This window comes from Vulpes lagopus, chromosome 7, assembly GCF_018345385.1.
Source record: "Vulpes lagopus strain Blue_001 chromosome 7, ASM1834538v1, whole genome shotgun sequence".
Classification (NCBI taxonomy): domain Eukaryota; kingdom Metazoa; phylum Chordata; class Mammalia; order Carnivora; family Canidae; genus Vulpes; species Vulpes lagopus.
In genome coordinates, this window is record NC_054830.1 from 8,225,585 (window position 1) to 8,238,360 (window position 12,776).

General features: G+C 54.5%; 2 protein-coding genes across 3 annotated transcripts; one reads left to right on the forward strand and one right to left on the reverse strand.

Moving 5' to 3' along the window:
* The first annotated feature begins 1,663 nt into the window (after window positions 1-1,663).
* SWSAP1 (SWIM-type zinc finger 7 associated protein 1) lies at window positions 1,664-3,246 on the forward strand. Its single transcript, XM_041760431.1, has 2 exons — window positions 1,664-1,922; window positions 2,539-3,246. The coding sequence occupies exons 1-2, from the start codon at window positions 1,674-1,676 to the stop codon at window positions 3,034-3,036; spliced, it is 747 nt and encodes a 248-aa protein (XP_041616365.1). The 5' UTR covers window positions 1,664-1,673; the 3' UTR covers window positions 3,037-3,246.
* Window positions 3,247-4,014: 768 nt separating this feature from the next.
* Window positions 4,015-9,447, reverse strand: EPOR (erythropoietin receptor). 2 transcript variants are annotated; one of them, XM_041760430.1, is made up of 9 exons: window positions 9,315-9,447; window positions 8,873-9,130; window positions 7,908-8,043; window positions 7,334-7,512; window positions 7,101-7,255; window positions 6,770-6,923; window positions 6,600-6,687; window positions 5,098-5,185; window positions 4,015-5,004 (listed from the first exon to the last, which is right to left on the reverse strand). In XM_041760430.1, the coding sequence occupies exons 2-9, from the start codon at window positions 8,985-8,987 to the stop codon at window positions 4,393-4,395; spliced, it is 1,527 nt and encodes a 508-aa protein (XP_041616364.1). In that variant the 5' UTR covers window positions 8,988-9,130; window positions 9,315-9,447; the 3' UTR covers window positions 4,015-4,392. The 2 variants fall into 2 exon arrangements, with proteins under 2 accessions (XP_041616364.1, XP_041616363.1); XM_041760429.1 differs by having other exon boundaries at window positions 8,873-9,320.
* Window positions 9,448-12,776: the final 3,329 nt, after the last annotated feature.

Sequence of the window (12,776 nt, forward strand, 5' to 3'; positions counted from 1 at the left end):
GTTGGAAAATGAGCCACAGGGAAATTTAGGAGCTGAGTGCTCCCAGCAAAGGAATATCGAGTCCAGTGGGGCTGTGTTGGGCATGCTCCCATGTATGTAACTGCACGACCATGTGATACCGGTGTCACTACTGGGTGCTTGTGCATTTGGAGTGTTGCAAGTTGAGGTGAAACATGGGTTGTGCGTCTCTTGGTGGGGGGATTGAGGTTTTGCGTTTCACAAGAAGTGTAACAGTGTGCTTTGTGTATGTGTGTATCAAAAGAGCTGCAGGCACATTAGCTGAAAGGAAGTGTGTGTGTGTGTGTGTGTGTGTGTAATAGCAATTGTTTGGTTGTATCAGAGTGTGTCCTAATCTGTGTACAAGGGAAAGGATGTGGGGACGTAAATGTGGGAGGAAGTGGATATGGGATGCTTTGTGTCAAGGTAGGATAGGACTGTCAGCATGTGGGTGATGGGGGTTCTGAAAGTAGAATATATGCAGAGATGCCATGGTGTGTGTGTGTGTGTGTGTGTGTGTGTGTGTGTGTGCGCGCGCGCAAGCACTCGTGCATGTGTGTAGAGGGCTGTGGAGGTGCCTGGCTGTGTGGGTGGGTGTATTGGGGGATGTTGTAGATCTGTTTTCTGGCCCCAGAGGGAGAGAGCCCAGGAAATATCAGTTCCGCCGCCCCTGGGTCTCCTGGCAACAGCACCACTTTGAAGTTACCAGGAGACAGAGTTGCCAGAGCAACGGGGCTGAGTGGCAGCTCTAGGGCGAAGTCTGGGTGAGGAGACCTAGCCAGCCATCACTTAACCACTCACCTTGTTCCTCCTCCTTTCCCAGTTTCTCGTCAGTCCTACTTCCTTTCTTCATTCATTCGTTTAACAAGCATATATTGAAAATTTACAACGATCTAGTCGCTGTTCTGGGCGATGGAAACACTTAAGTGAACAAGACAAGATCTCTGCCTTGGCTGTCCCTCAATCTCCCACCCTGTGTGACTGTCTACCTGCACTTTCTTTGGTTGATGGTCATGCCCGACCCCCTTGCCCCAGGTAAAACCCAAGCAGCTCCCAGGCCAAAGAGAAAGCCAGCTGAGACTCCTCTTCTCACAGACCCTCAGAGGTGGCTGCTGCTGTTTTGCACGAGGATGTTCCTGAGCCTGCAGCCTCCAACACAAGCTTGTGCCAATACTAAGGTGCAGAAAAGGAAGCACACAAGCTCCTCCATTATTCACCTTCCCAATTGTCATTTGGTGACATCAGCAGAAACACACACAGACCCGTTCATCACAATATTCCTCTGAGATGTCCGGAGCTCCATTTAACAGATGAGCAGACTGAGGCTAGGAGACTTTAAGTAATGTGTTACTGATTAGGGCCTGTTTCCTTCAACTCCCAACACTTATATTTGTTTGATTAGCTGACTAGTTCACAATAATGATAGTCGTGCTGCCTCCCTCGGCCGACTTGCGCAAGGGAAGGGTCTTTTCTCCCTCAAATGCCACCATTCCTCCTCCCTCGGACTGTTGTTATTTGCCCCCTCACGAGGGGAGAAGCTAGTCCAGGCCAATCTAACTTTGATGGCAGATCCATGAGCCAATGGAGAAGCTAAGTGCATTGTAACCAATGAGGACCCGGGTTGGGCGGGACTAAGGGCGGGGGCGGGTCGTTGATTGGACAGAGGCACGTTGCGAATGGCGGAGACGCTGAGGCGGGTGCTAAACCAGGGCAGCTCGGCAGAGTCCGGGGAGGAGTACACAGCGGAGGTCGGGCCGCCTTTACTGTTGCTCGGCGGCCCAGGCTCCGGAAAGACCGCGCTGCTATTCGCGGCGGCCCTGGAAGCGGCAGGAGAGGGCCGAGGCCCCGTCCTCTTCCTGACCCGGAGGCCTCTCCAAAGCCTGCCTCGCGGGACCGGAGCGGCGCTCGACCCCCTGCGGCTACAGGTAACCGAGGGGTGGGACCGGAGGCGGCCTAGTTCGCACCTGAGCGGATCAAGGCTCGAGTGACAGTCAGACAGACCAATGGAAGGGACGACGGGAGAGCGAGGCGGGGCGGCCATTGTGGGGCGGAGTCAGGAAGGAGCCGGGACGGGAGGGCGGGGGCGGGACCAGAGCAGGCGTTGCTAAGACTGGGAAACCATCAAAAAAAAAAAAAAAAAAAATTAAAGCGGGACGCCTGGGTGGCTCAGCCGTTGAGCGTCTGCCTTTGGCTCGGGGGGGGGGGGGGGTGATCCCGGAGTCGCGGGGTCGGGTCCCGCATCGGGCTCCCCGCCTGGAGCCTGCTTCTCCCTCTGCCTGTGTCTCTGCCTCTCTCTCTCTCATAAATAAATGGATAAAATATTTTTTTAAAAATTTTAAAAGGTCGGGAAACCGTCCCAAAAAGGGGGACGGGGATGAAGGGAAGAGTATTCCACCAATTCTGAGCTGCTTCACTCTGGAACCAGCTACCCGGGTGGGGTGTGAGCGCCGAGCACAGGAAATACAGGGAAGCAGGGCAGCTGGAGCTGGGAGCCTGGCTTCCTGAGCTGAACCTAGTGTTTTCTCTCTTAACTCACTTTAGAAGATACGCTTCCAGTACCCACCCTCAACCCATGAACTCCTTCAGCTTCTGTGCTCTGCCCATGAGGCCCAGGGCCCAGCCCCCTCCCTCCTGCTGCTGGATGGCCTGGAGGAGTACCTAGTGGAAGACTCTCAAGAAGCGGCCTACTTGGCTGCCCTGCTTCTAGACACAGCTGCCCACTTCAGCCACCGGACTGCGCCTGGCCAGGGCTGTGGGCTCATTGTGGCCCTCCAGATCCAGGAAGAGGAAGAGAGTGGGGATGGCCTGCAGCTGTCGCTGCTCCAGCGGTACTTCCCTGCCCAGTGTTGGCTGCAGGTGGATGCACCAGGCCCAGGACAGCACGGCCTCCGAGCCTGCCTGGATCCAGGTGGGCTGGGCCCTAGAGCAGAGTGGTGGGTGGCTTTCCGACCAGATGGAAAGATGACAATCACCCCATGGCCTACCCAGGCTGGTAACCCCAACTCAGATAAAGGTTCAAGTTCTGGAGGCCAGCCTTGAGCTTTGATGTGTGACACCCTCTTTGTGCCTCAACTGCCCCTGGCTGGAATACTTACTTCAGGGACTTGTACAGATTCAAAGACCTAAAGAACAGTGCTTTTTCTCTTGAAACAGAGCATTACCATGTACCTATTATGCCCAATCAACATACTGTTTTGCTGTTTTGAACTTTATAAAATGTTTCATGATAAATATAATCTTCTAAGACTTCTTCTCCCACTCAGCATTATTATTACGATTAGTTCAGGGGCACCTGGGTGGTTCAGTGGGTGAAGCATCTGACTTCAGCTCAGGTCATGATCTCTGGGTCCTGGGATCGAGCCCCAGGTCAGGCTTCTCACTTTTTCTTGCACACATGCCCTGGTTCGTGTGTATGAGGGGTTTTAGGGTATATACCTAGAAGTGGAATTGGGAAAGAAGTTCTGCATGTGTTCATCTTCCCTTGGTTATGTCAAACTTTTAAAAAGTGGTTAAACCAGAACTGCCAGTGAGCCACCTGATGACATTGGTCCCATCAGAGTACTTTCTTAGAACAGGGCCTGATTCAGAATAAAGCCTTACAAATTATTATTATTGTTATTCGTAGTGGCAGAGACTAGCTAGAGGCTCATTCAATGACTTTCCTCTCCTGGGCTGTACTGCTAAACTGCATTTTTTCCCCTGCTGTCCATGGTTCTGGCTGAGGTCCTGTGACTATTTCTGGCCAGTGGCATTTGTAAAAAAGAAATAGATACTGCTTCTTAGGCTAAGTCCCTAAAATGGCCCACCAAATCTTCTGCCATTTGTTTTGCTTATTGGTTGGCAAGATGCAGAGGATCCATTTAGGGTGGTCCCGGGGGATGGTGAAGGTATAGACCAAGAGAGTCTGGGCTGCTGACTCATCCCAGAGATGGCTGCCCACTTGTTTGCATTGAAATATGAGAGAGAAAGCATTTGATGTGTTAAGCAGTCACATTTAGGAGTTTTTTCTTATGGCAGCTAGTATAACATATACTGACTAATTCATTTTATTATGATTATTATTGAGGTGGTCAGGTCCAGAATTTCAGACTGAGCTCGAGACCTTTTACTGCTGCCCCTATGGCCTGGGTCTAGGGAAGGATGGGGCTTACAGGGTGTTTGTAGAAGTCATGATAGGAACAAAAAATACACACATATATACACACACACACACACACAACTCTATACATTTCAAAATACTGCAAGGATGTACTGAGCAGGATGGGCTGGGCGAAAGCCAGGGTTAGCCATGTCCCTAGTCCTGAGGGAGGCCTCACCAACCCTGCTCCATAAGTCTTAGGCCTGGACTAGTACTAGAGGTCATGCTGAGTCTCCAAGCATCTGAAGACTGGAGTCCTAGGAACAGGCCACGTAGCCGGGGGGTGAAGGCTCAGGGGCTGGGATGAGGCTGTTCTCATAAGGGTTTAAGAAGGGGCCGTTCAATGAGTCCCCCTGGGCTCCCTGGGAGCCCCCTGAGCTGTAGTCAGTTGAGATGCCAGAGTCAGACACCATGAGGTACAGGTACTTTATGTGGGGTGGGGTGGGGGGCAGCTCAGGGGGCAGTGCCCTTGGGCACAAGAGCTGGGAGCTGGGATCCAGGATGGTATACTCAAAGCTGGCACCCAAGGCCCCCTCTGGCCCAGGCTTCAGGGACAAACCAGATGAGCAGGAGGATGCTTCTGAGCCTTTATCCATGGCTACTATGTCCAAACTGCCACCAGACTGTGAGACATCCTCACTGGATGGGTTCCGGGGCAGCAACCACTTGTCCAGCACCAGGTACGTGTCCTGGGAATGTTCACTGCCCACTGGCTCCAGCAGGGGCCCCTCATCATCTGCCCCTGGCTCCACTGCTTGTGGTGCCCCCCAGCAGCGTTCAGAGAGGACTTCCAGGGGTGCGGGTGGGTCCTCTGCAATGGGAGTACAGGGGCTCCACCAAAGACAGCCCTCGTTCTGGTACAGCCACAGCTGGGGAAATAGCACCAGTCTGCTCAGAGACCTGGGGTTCAGCCACAGGAGCAGGGAAGCGCCAGGCCCTGAGGGGACAACCATGCCACCTACCTGGAAGTTACCCTTGTGGGTGGTGAAGAGGCCCTCAAACTCACTCTCAGGGCTTGGGATGCCAGGCCAGATCTTCTGCTTCAGAGTCCTGGTGAAGCCAAAAGGACCACAAACACGGGTATGCATCACTGAATACCCACCAGTACCCTCTTAGGAGGAATCACAGAGGCACAGATAGTCCTAGCCCCTTGCGATGACGGTGGAAGCAGAGAGGTGCATAGAGGCAGAGGAACAGAGGCTCTGGCTTGCATCTGCAAGGCTTACAGGTAGGTGACTAGATCCCGGTTTTGAAGGATGCATAGGAGTTCAATATCACTAATGTTACTTCCCTTCTTACTCCTTTCTGTAATATTCTCCCACTGTACTCAGAATAAAATCCAAACATGTCCCTACCACCCTGCAGCAGTCTGGCATGTTCTGACCCCTGTCACCTCCCTCACCTCATCATTTACCACTTCCTCCTAATACATTCTGCTCTAGCCAGAGAGCCCATCTTGGCAGCTACTTCAGTGTTTCGAGCTCATTCCCGCCTCAGGGCCTTTGCACTTGCTCTTTCTTTTCCATTTTCATGTGGCTGCCTTCTTCCAACATTCAGGTCTCCACTCTGATGTCAATGCCCAGAGGCCTTCTCTGATCATCCTGTCGTGTCCCCCTACTCTAGTTGTTTCTGTGATATCACTTATCACAATGCATAATCAAGTATCTTTGATAATGGGGCATCTGGGTGGCTCAATCAGTTAAGTGTCTGCCTTCAGTTCAGGTCATGGTCCCAGGGTCCTGGGATTGAGCCCCATGCCAGGCTCCCTCTCCCGCTCCCCCTGCTGTGCTCTCTCTCTCTTTCTGTCAAATAAATAAGATCTTTAAAAAAATCTGTTGATTCCCTTGTAATTTGACTCAGCTATGAAATCCATACGGTCATGGAGACATGTTTGTTTTCCACTTTCTCCCCAGTGCCTAGCACACAGCTGGCATTCCCATGTGTTTTCCAACCAAGTAAATAAACAAGGCCTTGAAAGACCACTAGAAGACTGCTTGGCAGACAAGGCAGGAAGGGCATTCTGGCCAAAAGGAACAGCATGTGCCAAGCCTTGAGGGTGTGAAACCACATGGTATGTGCTGGGAATTATAAAAACCTCAGGATGGTTGGTCCTACCATGAAGAATCTAAGGCGTTTCATGACAAGGGCAGGAGGCACTCAAGGTGTTAAATCTTTCCATTAAGCCCATCCCGGGATTTTACAAAAGTTGGTGCAATTGGGAAAAGGAACCAGCAAAGGAATTCAAGAAGTAGCCACTGAAGTTGAAGGTAAACCAGGTGAACGTTCCCAGGGGATTTTAAATATGAGTCTGGGTCTGGTCTGGCTTGCACCCCAGCCCTGCCACTGACTCCTCACTGTGTGTCCCTGGGCAAGTGCCTGCCTGTCTCCGAGCTTAGCTTTCCACAGCAAAAGGAGAAAGTTGGTGGGGAGGAGTCTGGGCTAGGTGCCCAAACAGGGCGCTCACCGGCGGTGGGAGAGCAGGGCGAGCACGGCCAGCAGCAGCAGGATGAGCACGAGGATGAGGGAGAGCGTCAGGATGAGGGGGTCCAAGTCTGGGGGGCAGGGAGTCGGTCAGGGCGGTGGGATTGCCCCATGTTCCGCCCCAGCCTCTCCTACGCCTGCCTGGGGCCTCACCACTAGCTGTCAGCAGCGACGCAGGCTCGGACCAGGCGCTCCAGAAGCCTCCGAAGCTCGGCTCGGCCATTCGCGCGCGAACCATGAAGGTGTAACGCGTTCCGCCCCGGAGGTTGCTCAGCACGCACTCGGTGCGCCCGTCCAGGATCTCCACCTGGGGGCGGGGCCTGGGTGAGAGGCGGGGCCAGGGGCGGGGCGAGCGGAGAAAGCGCGGGGCCCAAGGGGGCGTGGCCAGGGCGTGCGGTGGTGGCCAACTGGGGGGAGTTGGGGGAGGAGGCGGGGCTGCCCGCCCCAGTGGAGCCCTCGCGGCTGGCGGTCAGGGCGGCCTCACCTTCTGTGAGCCCCCTGCGACGCTGCCTGAGATGTTCACTTCGTAGCGGATGAGGCTGGCCACGGGGGCCCCGGGAGGCGGGAGCCAACGCAGCACCACGTGGCCTCCCTCGTCCGCCCGCCGCGCCAGCAGCCCCGCCGGGGGGTCCAGGAGCACTGCAGAGGGGGGTCGATCAGGTGGGCGGTGATCGAGACTCCCTCACCGGACAAAGTCCCCATTCCCTGAGCACTCACCCACTTCGTTGATGTGGATGATGCGGCGATAGAGCAGAGCGCCCGACGATACCGCTGTGACTCGCAGCTCTAAGGGCACGAAGCTCGACGTGTCGGCCGTGGGCAGCGAGCACCAGAAGCGCACAGCGCCGCGAGTCGTGGGCGCCTGGTGCAGGCTGCACGTTTTCCAGGGCTCACCCCTGTGCGCCAAGGGGCCAGAGAGGCAAGGGAGCAAGTTGGGGGTGGGGACGCGAGGGTTCGTATTGCCCGGACCGTGGACACATTTTGGACGCGAACACCAGGGGGCGTCCCAGCCCCGACGCACGCGACGCCTTAGGCCTATTCTAGGGGTGGTGTCCCCGCGCTACTATTTGGGATCGCTCTCCCACGGAGTCACGGGAGTGTTCCAGCCCCCGCCACCAGGGGGGGCGTGTCAGCCCTGACCCCGCAGCCTTCGCACCAGTGACCCCACCAGGGAAGGTGCCCTGCGGCCCCTGACACGAGCGGACACCCCAAAGCGTGAGCTCGGGGGCGCTCTGTCCTGCGCACCCGCCCCCTCCTCGGAGGCCCACTCCACCTGCCCCGTTGCACTCACTCCAGCTGGTAGAAGAAGCTGTAGTTGTCTGGGCCCACCCCGGCGCTTGCCGCTTCCTCCCAGAAACACACCAAATCCTCCAACCGTTCGGTGAAGCACAGAAGCTCTTCGGGCGCGCGGGCGGCCAGCAGGGCCGCTGGCGGGGGGGACAAGGGGAGGGGGTCAGGGGAGCCCAGTCTTCGGGCCACAGCGTCCTTCCCCTCCCTCGCGTCCTTCCCCTTCCCGCCGCCTGCGCGAACCGATAAGAAAAAAGCCCCACCTCGCTCTCTACCCCGAGCGGGCCCCCTCGGAGGGTCCACGGCGGTGGCGCCCCCCGAGCTGCCAAGCGCGTCCCCGCCCACCCCACGACCCGCGGGACTGCGCGCAGCCTTCAAGGCCTCTGCTCCCCGCGGCCGGCCCCGCCCCGGGCCAGGCCAGGCGTGCCGCTGGATGTGTGCGGAGGTGGCGGCCCCCTATCGGCCCCGGCAGGCTGCCGGCTGCCCGATAACGCCAACCGTGACACCCGCCCCCGCCCCTGCCCTCAAGCCGGCGGGCCAGGGATCGGGCGCCCGCGTACAAGCCGTGTTTACAGTCGCCAGCAGCCCGGCCCCTCTGCCAGGACCCGGGCTTCGTCCTCCCTCAGTGAAGGGTCGGCTAGGTCCCCTCTCCTCGGGGACTGATGGCAAGGCCTAGACCTAGCACCCCCCCCCCACCCCGCCCCATTAGGATTTATCATGTCCCAGGCTCCCTGAGAAGAGAAAAACGGGCACCTTACGTCTCCCCTCCAGACCCCGTCTGGAGTCTTAGATCCCAGCATGCTGCATACAGCGGTCCCCGTCTAAGAGGTTCAGAAACCGGCTTGGCCCCCAGGACCTACGCTGGAGGCACAGAACCCGACCTGACCCCCAGGCCCCAGGCTGGAAGTCCAGGCCTGAGCATCGCCCTCCGGGACCTAGTGCGGGGATCCCACACAGATCCACCCTTACCTTTACTTTCAAACTTGGGGTCCAGGGGTTTGGGTAGGGAAGCCCAGGCGGCCCCAGCCAGCAAGAGACAGAGAGAGCCGACTCCAGGCCACAGGTGCGCCCATAGGTGATTCATGATGCAGCCCCCCGTGGCGACGGGGGGCCCAGGGCCCCTGCCCCCTTTCGCCCCTGGCACAGTCCACAGCTGGGTCGGCAGCTGGCTCCTCCAGACTCAGCTGACCAGGCCCTTCCCGGCCAGGCGCCTCCAAGTGGCAGCTCCTTTGAGGGGGCGGGACCACACGCAGCCTGAGCTGAGATAAGGGGGAGGGAGGCCGTCCTGCTGGTCCCGCGGGAGGTGGTAGGGGCCCTTAGGGGCCCCCCGCGGCCCCTTGGGGGTCAGAACGGCACCGGGTTCTGTGGCAGACACACTTTCTTCCTGTGTCGCCCTGGACAGGTGACTTACCTGAGCTTCAGCCTTCTCATCTGTAAAATCGGGCTGGGTGCTCAGCAAACATTCCAAAAATGTAAGACGCTGGTATTATCGTGCTAATCAACATCTCTTCCGAGTTTGGGTAGGAATAAATGATCATAACTGACTGGCGGGTGAGCGTTTGCACGATGCTAGGCAGTGTGGCCAGACGAAATGTACCATGTGATCCTGTACTAGTAAAATAATACATATTCTGGATGTCAAGATCTGTGATTTTTTTTTTAAAAAACAGGTTTTTTTGTTTTGTTTTGTTTTTCCCCTTGGGATTTTATTTTACAAGGAAAGTGCTGTTCTTTTAATAATCTAGGAAGTAATTATAGTACATACCGGGAAAGCCATTCGCTTGGGTTGAGCTGCTCAAAGTAGGGTAAACAGCCCCAGAGGGGTACCTGCCTGGGGCAGGGGTGGGTACTTGCACCTGCCCTCCGGAGACCAGCCAGTCAGAACACTTTGTTTCCTGGAGCCCAGCGATTGGCTCAGGGTGGGCGTGTGACCCAAATGGATCCCATGAGCCTCCACCCTGGGACTTTCCCCGGAGTTACTGGGAAGACGGTGGCCCTTTCTTTTGGGCTGTGAGGGCGTATCCGGAGACATCATCCCTCCTAAGGTGGGGAGACACTGCCCGAAGGTGAAGCTAACCTCAGCTTTTGCACCGTCTGTTCCCTCTAGCTGGAACTCTTCTAAATATCCACAGGCCCACTCTTTCCCTTTTGTCAGGCCTCTGCCCCAGTGTCACCTCCTCAGTGAAGCCCTCTGTGGTGACCTCATTGAAAAGAGCAACCCTCGCATCCCACGTTCCTATCGCCCTTAAATGGATGATGATGATGATGATGATCATTTTGCATTTCCTCTGTTTACTATCACCTAAAATATCTTTAATGTTCTGTCACTGATTCTCGCTAGTTCCTTTTGTTCACTTCTGCATCCCCAGCGCCTGGAACAGGGCCTGGCACACAGTCGGAGCTCAAGAAATATTTGTGGAGCAAAAGATCAGAGAAAAACTCAGCCATGAGATGTAAAGAGGCAGGTGATACTGTTAGTCCCTGGATACAGCTGTGCCTGAGCACCCTTGAACTTTCAAAAACCAATACTGATTCAAGGTAATCTCTTCCTCAGGAAGTTGGCACTTGTGTTGTGTGTGAAGGCGAGTGAAAGAGGCAGGAAGCGTAAGCTGTGCTAATGACAAAGTGGCCCAGCAGTTAAGGGCACGCGTTCAGGCACATAACCCATAGTTCAGGTCTGCACCCCAGCCTTGCCACCTACCATGCCACCCTGGGTAAATTACTAGTCCTCACTAGTCTCAGTTTTTCTTTTTTTTTTTTTTTTTAATTTTTTTTTTATTTATTTATGATAGTCACAGAGAGAGAGAGAGGCAGAGACACAGGCAGAGGGAGAAGCAGGCTCCATGCACCGGGAGCCTGACGTGGGATTCGATCCCGGGTCTCCAGGATCGCGCCCTGGGCCAAAGGCAGGCGCCAAACCGCTGCACCACCCAGGGATCCCAGTCTCAGTTTTTCATGTGTAAAATGGGCGTAATGACAGTGCCTACTCCACAGAGCTAATAGGAGGATTCTATGAGATAAAGTCAAGTTTTTAAAACAGTACCTGGCACATAGTAAGCACTCAGTAAAAATAAGTTATTTTCTTCTGACTGCTCCTGAGGTCTTTTTTTTTTTTTTTTAATTTTTATTTATTTGTGATAGTCACAGAGAGAGAGAGAGAGGCAGAGACACAGGCAGAGGGAGAAGCAGGCTCCATGCACCGGGAGCCTGATGTGGGATTCGATCCCGGGTCTCCAGGATCGCGCCCTGGGCCAAAGGCAAGCGCCAAACCACTGCGCCACCCAGGGATCCCTGCTCCTGAGGTCTTAATACTCAAAGTGACAACAGCCTGTAAAATATCTTGTCATATTCTGTGATTTGTCATTTACTAGATTGTACATGAGGCTCAGATTCTTCTCTCTCCCTTCCCAGCTCACACAGTGCCAGGGCATCCCCCGTCATTGCTCATGGGACAATGTTTAGAACTCTAAGGATTTTTTTTCCCCCCACATTTGCCAGAACTCTCCCTTCCCCTAGTAGCAGTACCCAAATGTAATTTCCACTTATGTGCCCCGTCCCCAGACTCCAGTCATGTGACTCGAAATTTCTCTGCCAGCTCAAAGCATGGGCGTGGGACCCAGACCTGGCCAATCTGCATATTACATTTCTCTGAGCACAGTGATTGGGTCAGGGGTGGCCACGTGACACGAATTGGTCCAATGGGCATCTGCTTTGGGACTTTTGCTTGACTTGATGGGAAGAAGGGCCTCTCCTTCCCTGGGAAGGTGGAACTGGTAGGATATCAGCTTGGCACTGCCCCCAGAAGGTGTGAGCCTGCCTTGGAGTGGGGCTCTGTTAATTTAGATGTTATTTTGGCTATTGTAACAGAGACCCAAATAATAGTGACTAAAGTAAGATAGGCATCTATTTCTCTCTTATGTTACAATCCAAGTAGCAGCATCACCATATGGCTGCTGCCTGGTCTCAGAGGGCCTGGCTCCTTCAAGTTTGTTGCTCAGTTATTCGAAGGGCATGAACCCCTCCTATCCAAGATGATCCACTCCACTGCTTTGTTCTAATGAGAAGGGGGAGGGGGCACACCCCTTCTCTTTAAGGGCAGGTCTAGAATTTGCCTACATCCTATTGGCCAAGACTTAGTCACTTGACCACACTTTGCTGCCAGGGAGACTGAAAATGTTTTTTTCTACTTTGGGTGGCCAGCTAAAAAATCAGGGGTTGTTCTATTGCCACAGAGGGTGATTGGATTTGGTGAGGTATGGGGGGGGGGTGTCGGTGGGAGGGAGACACAGTCTCATTCTCAGCAAATCAGAGCCCAGAGACAGCAACAAAATCCTGATGACATCTTTCGAATCCCTGGATCCAATGGTGACTAAAGCTGGGCCCACTGAACTTTTCATTTGTGTGAGTCATTAGTTTCCTGCTTGCACATCTGCTTGATCTGGGGTTTTGGACACTTGAAGCACAAAGAACCCTGATTAACAGTGAGATATAAAGCCCCTAGTTGATGTTCAGCACAGAGTAGAAGTTCCTCGTGAACACATTACTGTTATGATTGTGTTGTAGGTGGCCCTGTGGCTCCCTTTGTCTCTGCCTTCTCTGTTTCCTCTTCTTCCCAGAACAGAGAGACTGTGCACCTCTCTCCTTTTGTCTCCACACCCTATTGACTTATGGGTGCTGATGATATTTGTCTCTGATCCCATTGGATTTTCGTTTTGTTTTTTTTTTTTTAAGATTTATTTATTTATTTGAGAGAAAGTGCGAGAGAGCAGGAGGGGATTAGGGAGAGGGAGAGAGAAAAGCTCAAGTAGACTCCACACTGGGTGTGGAGCCCCATGTGGGGCTCAATCTCAGGACCCTGAGTTCATGACCTGAG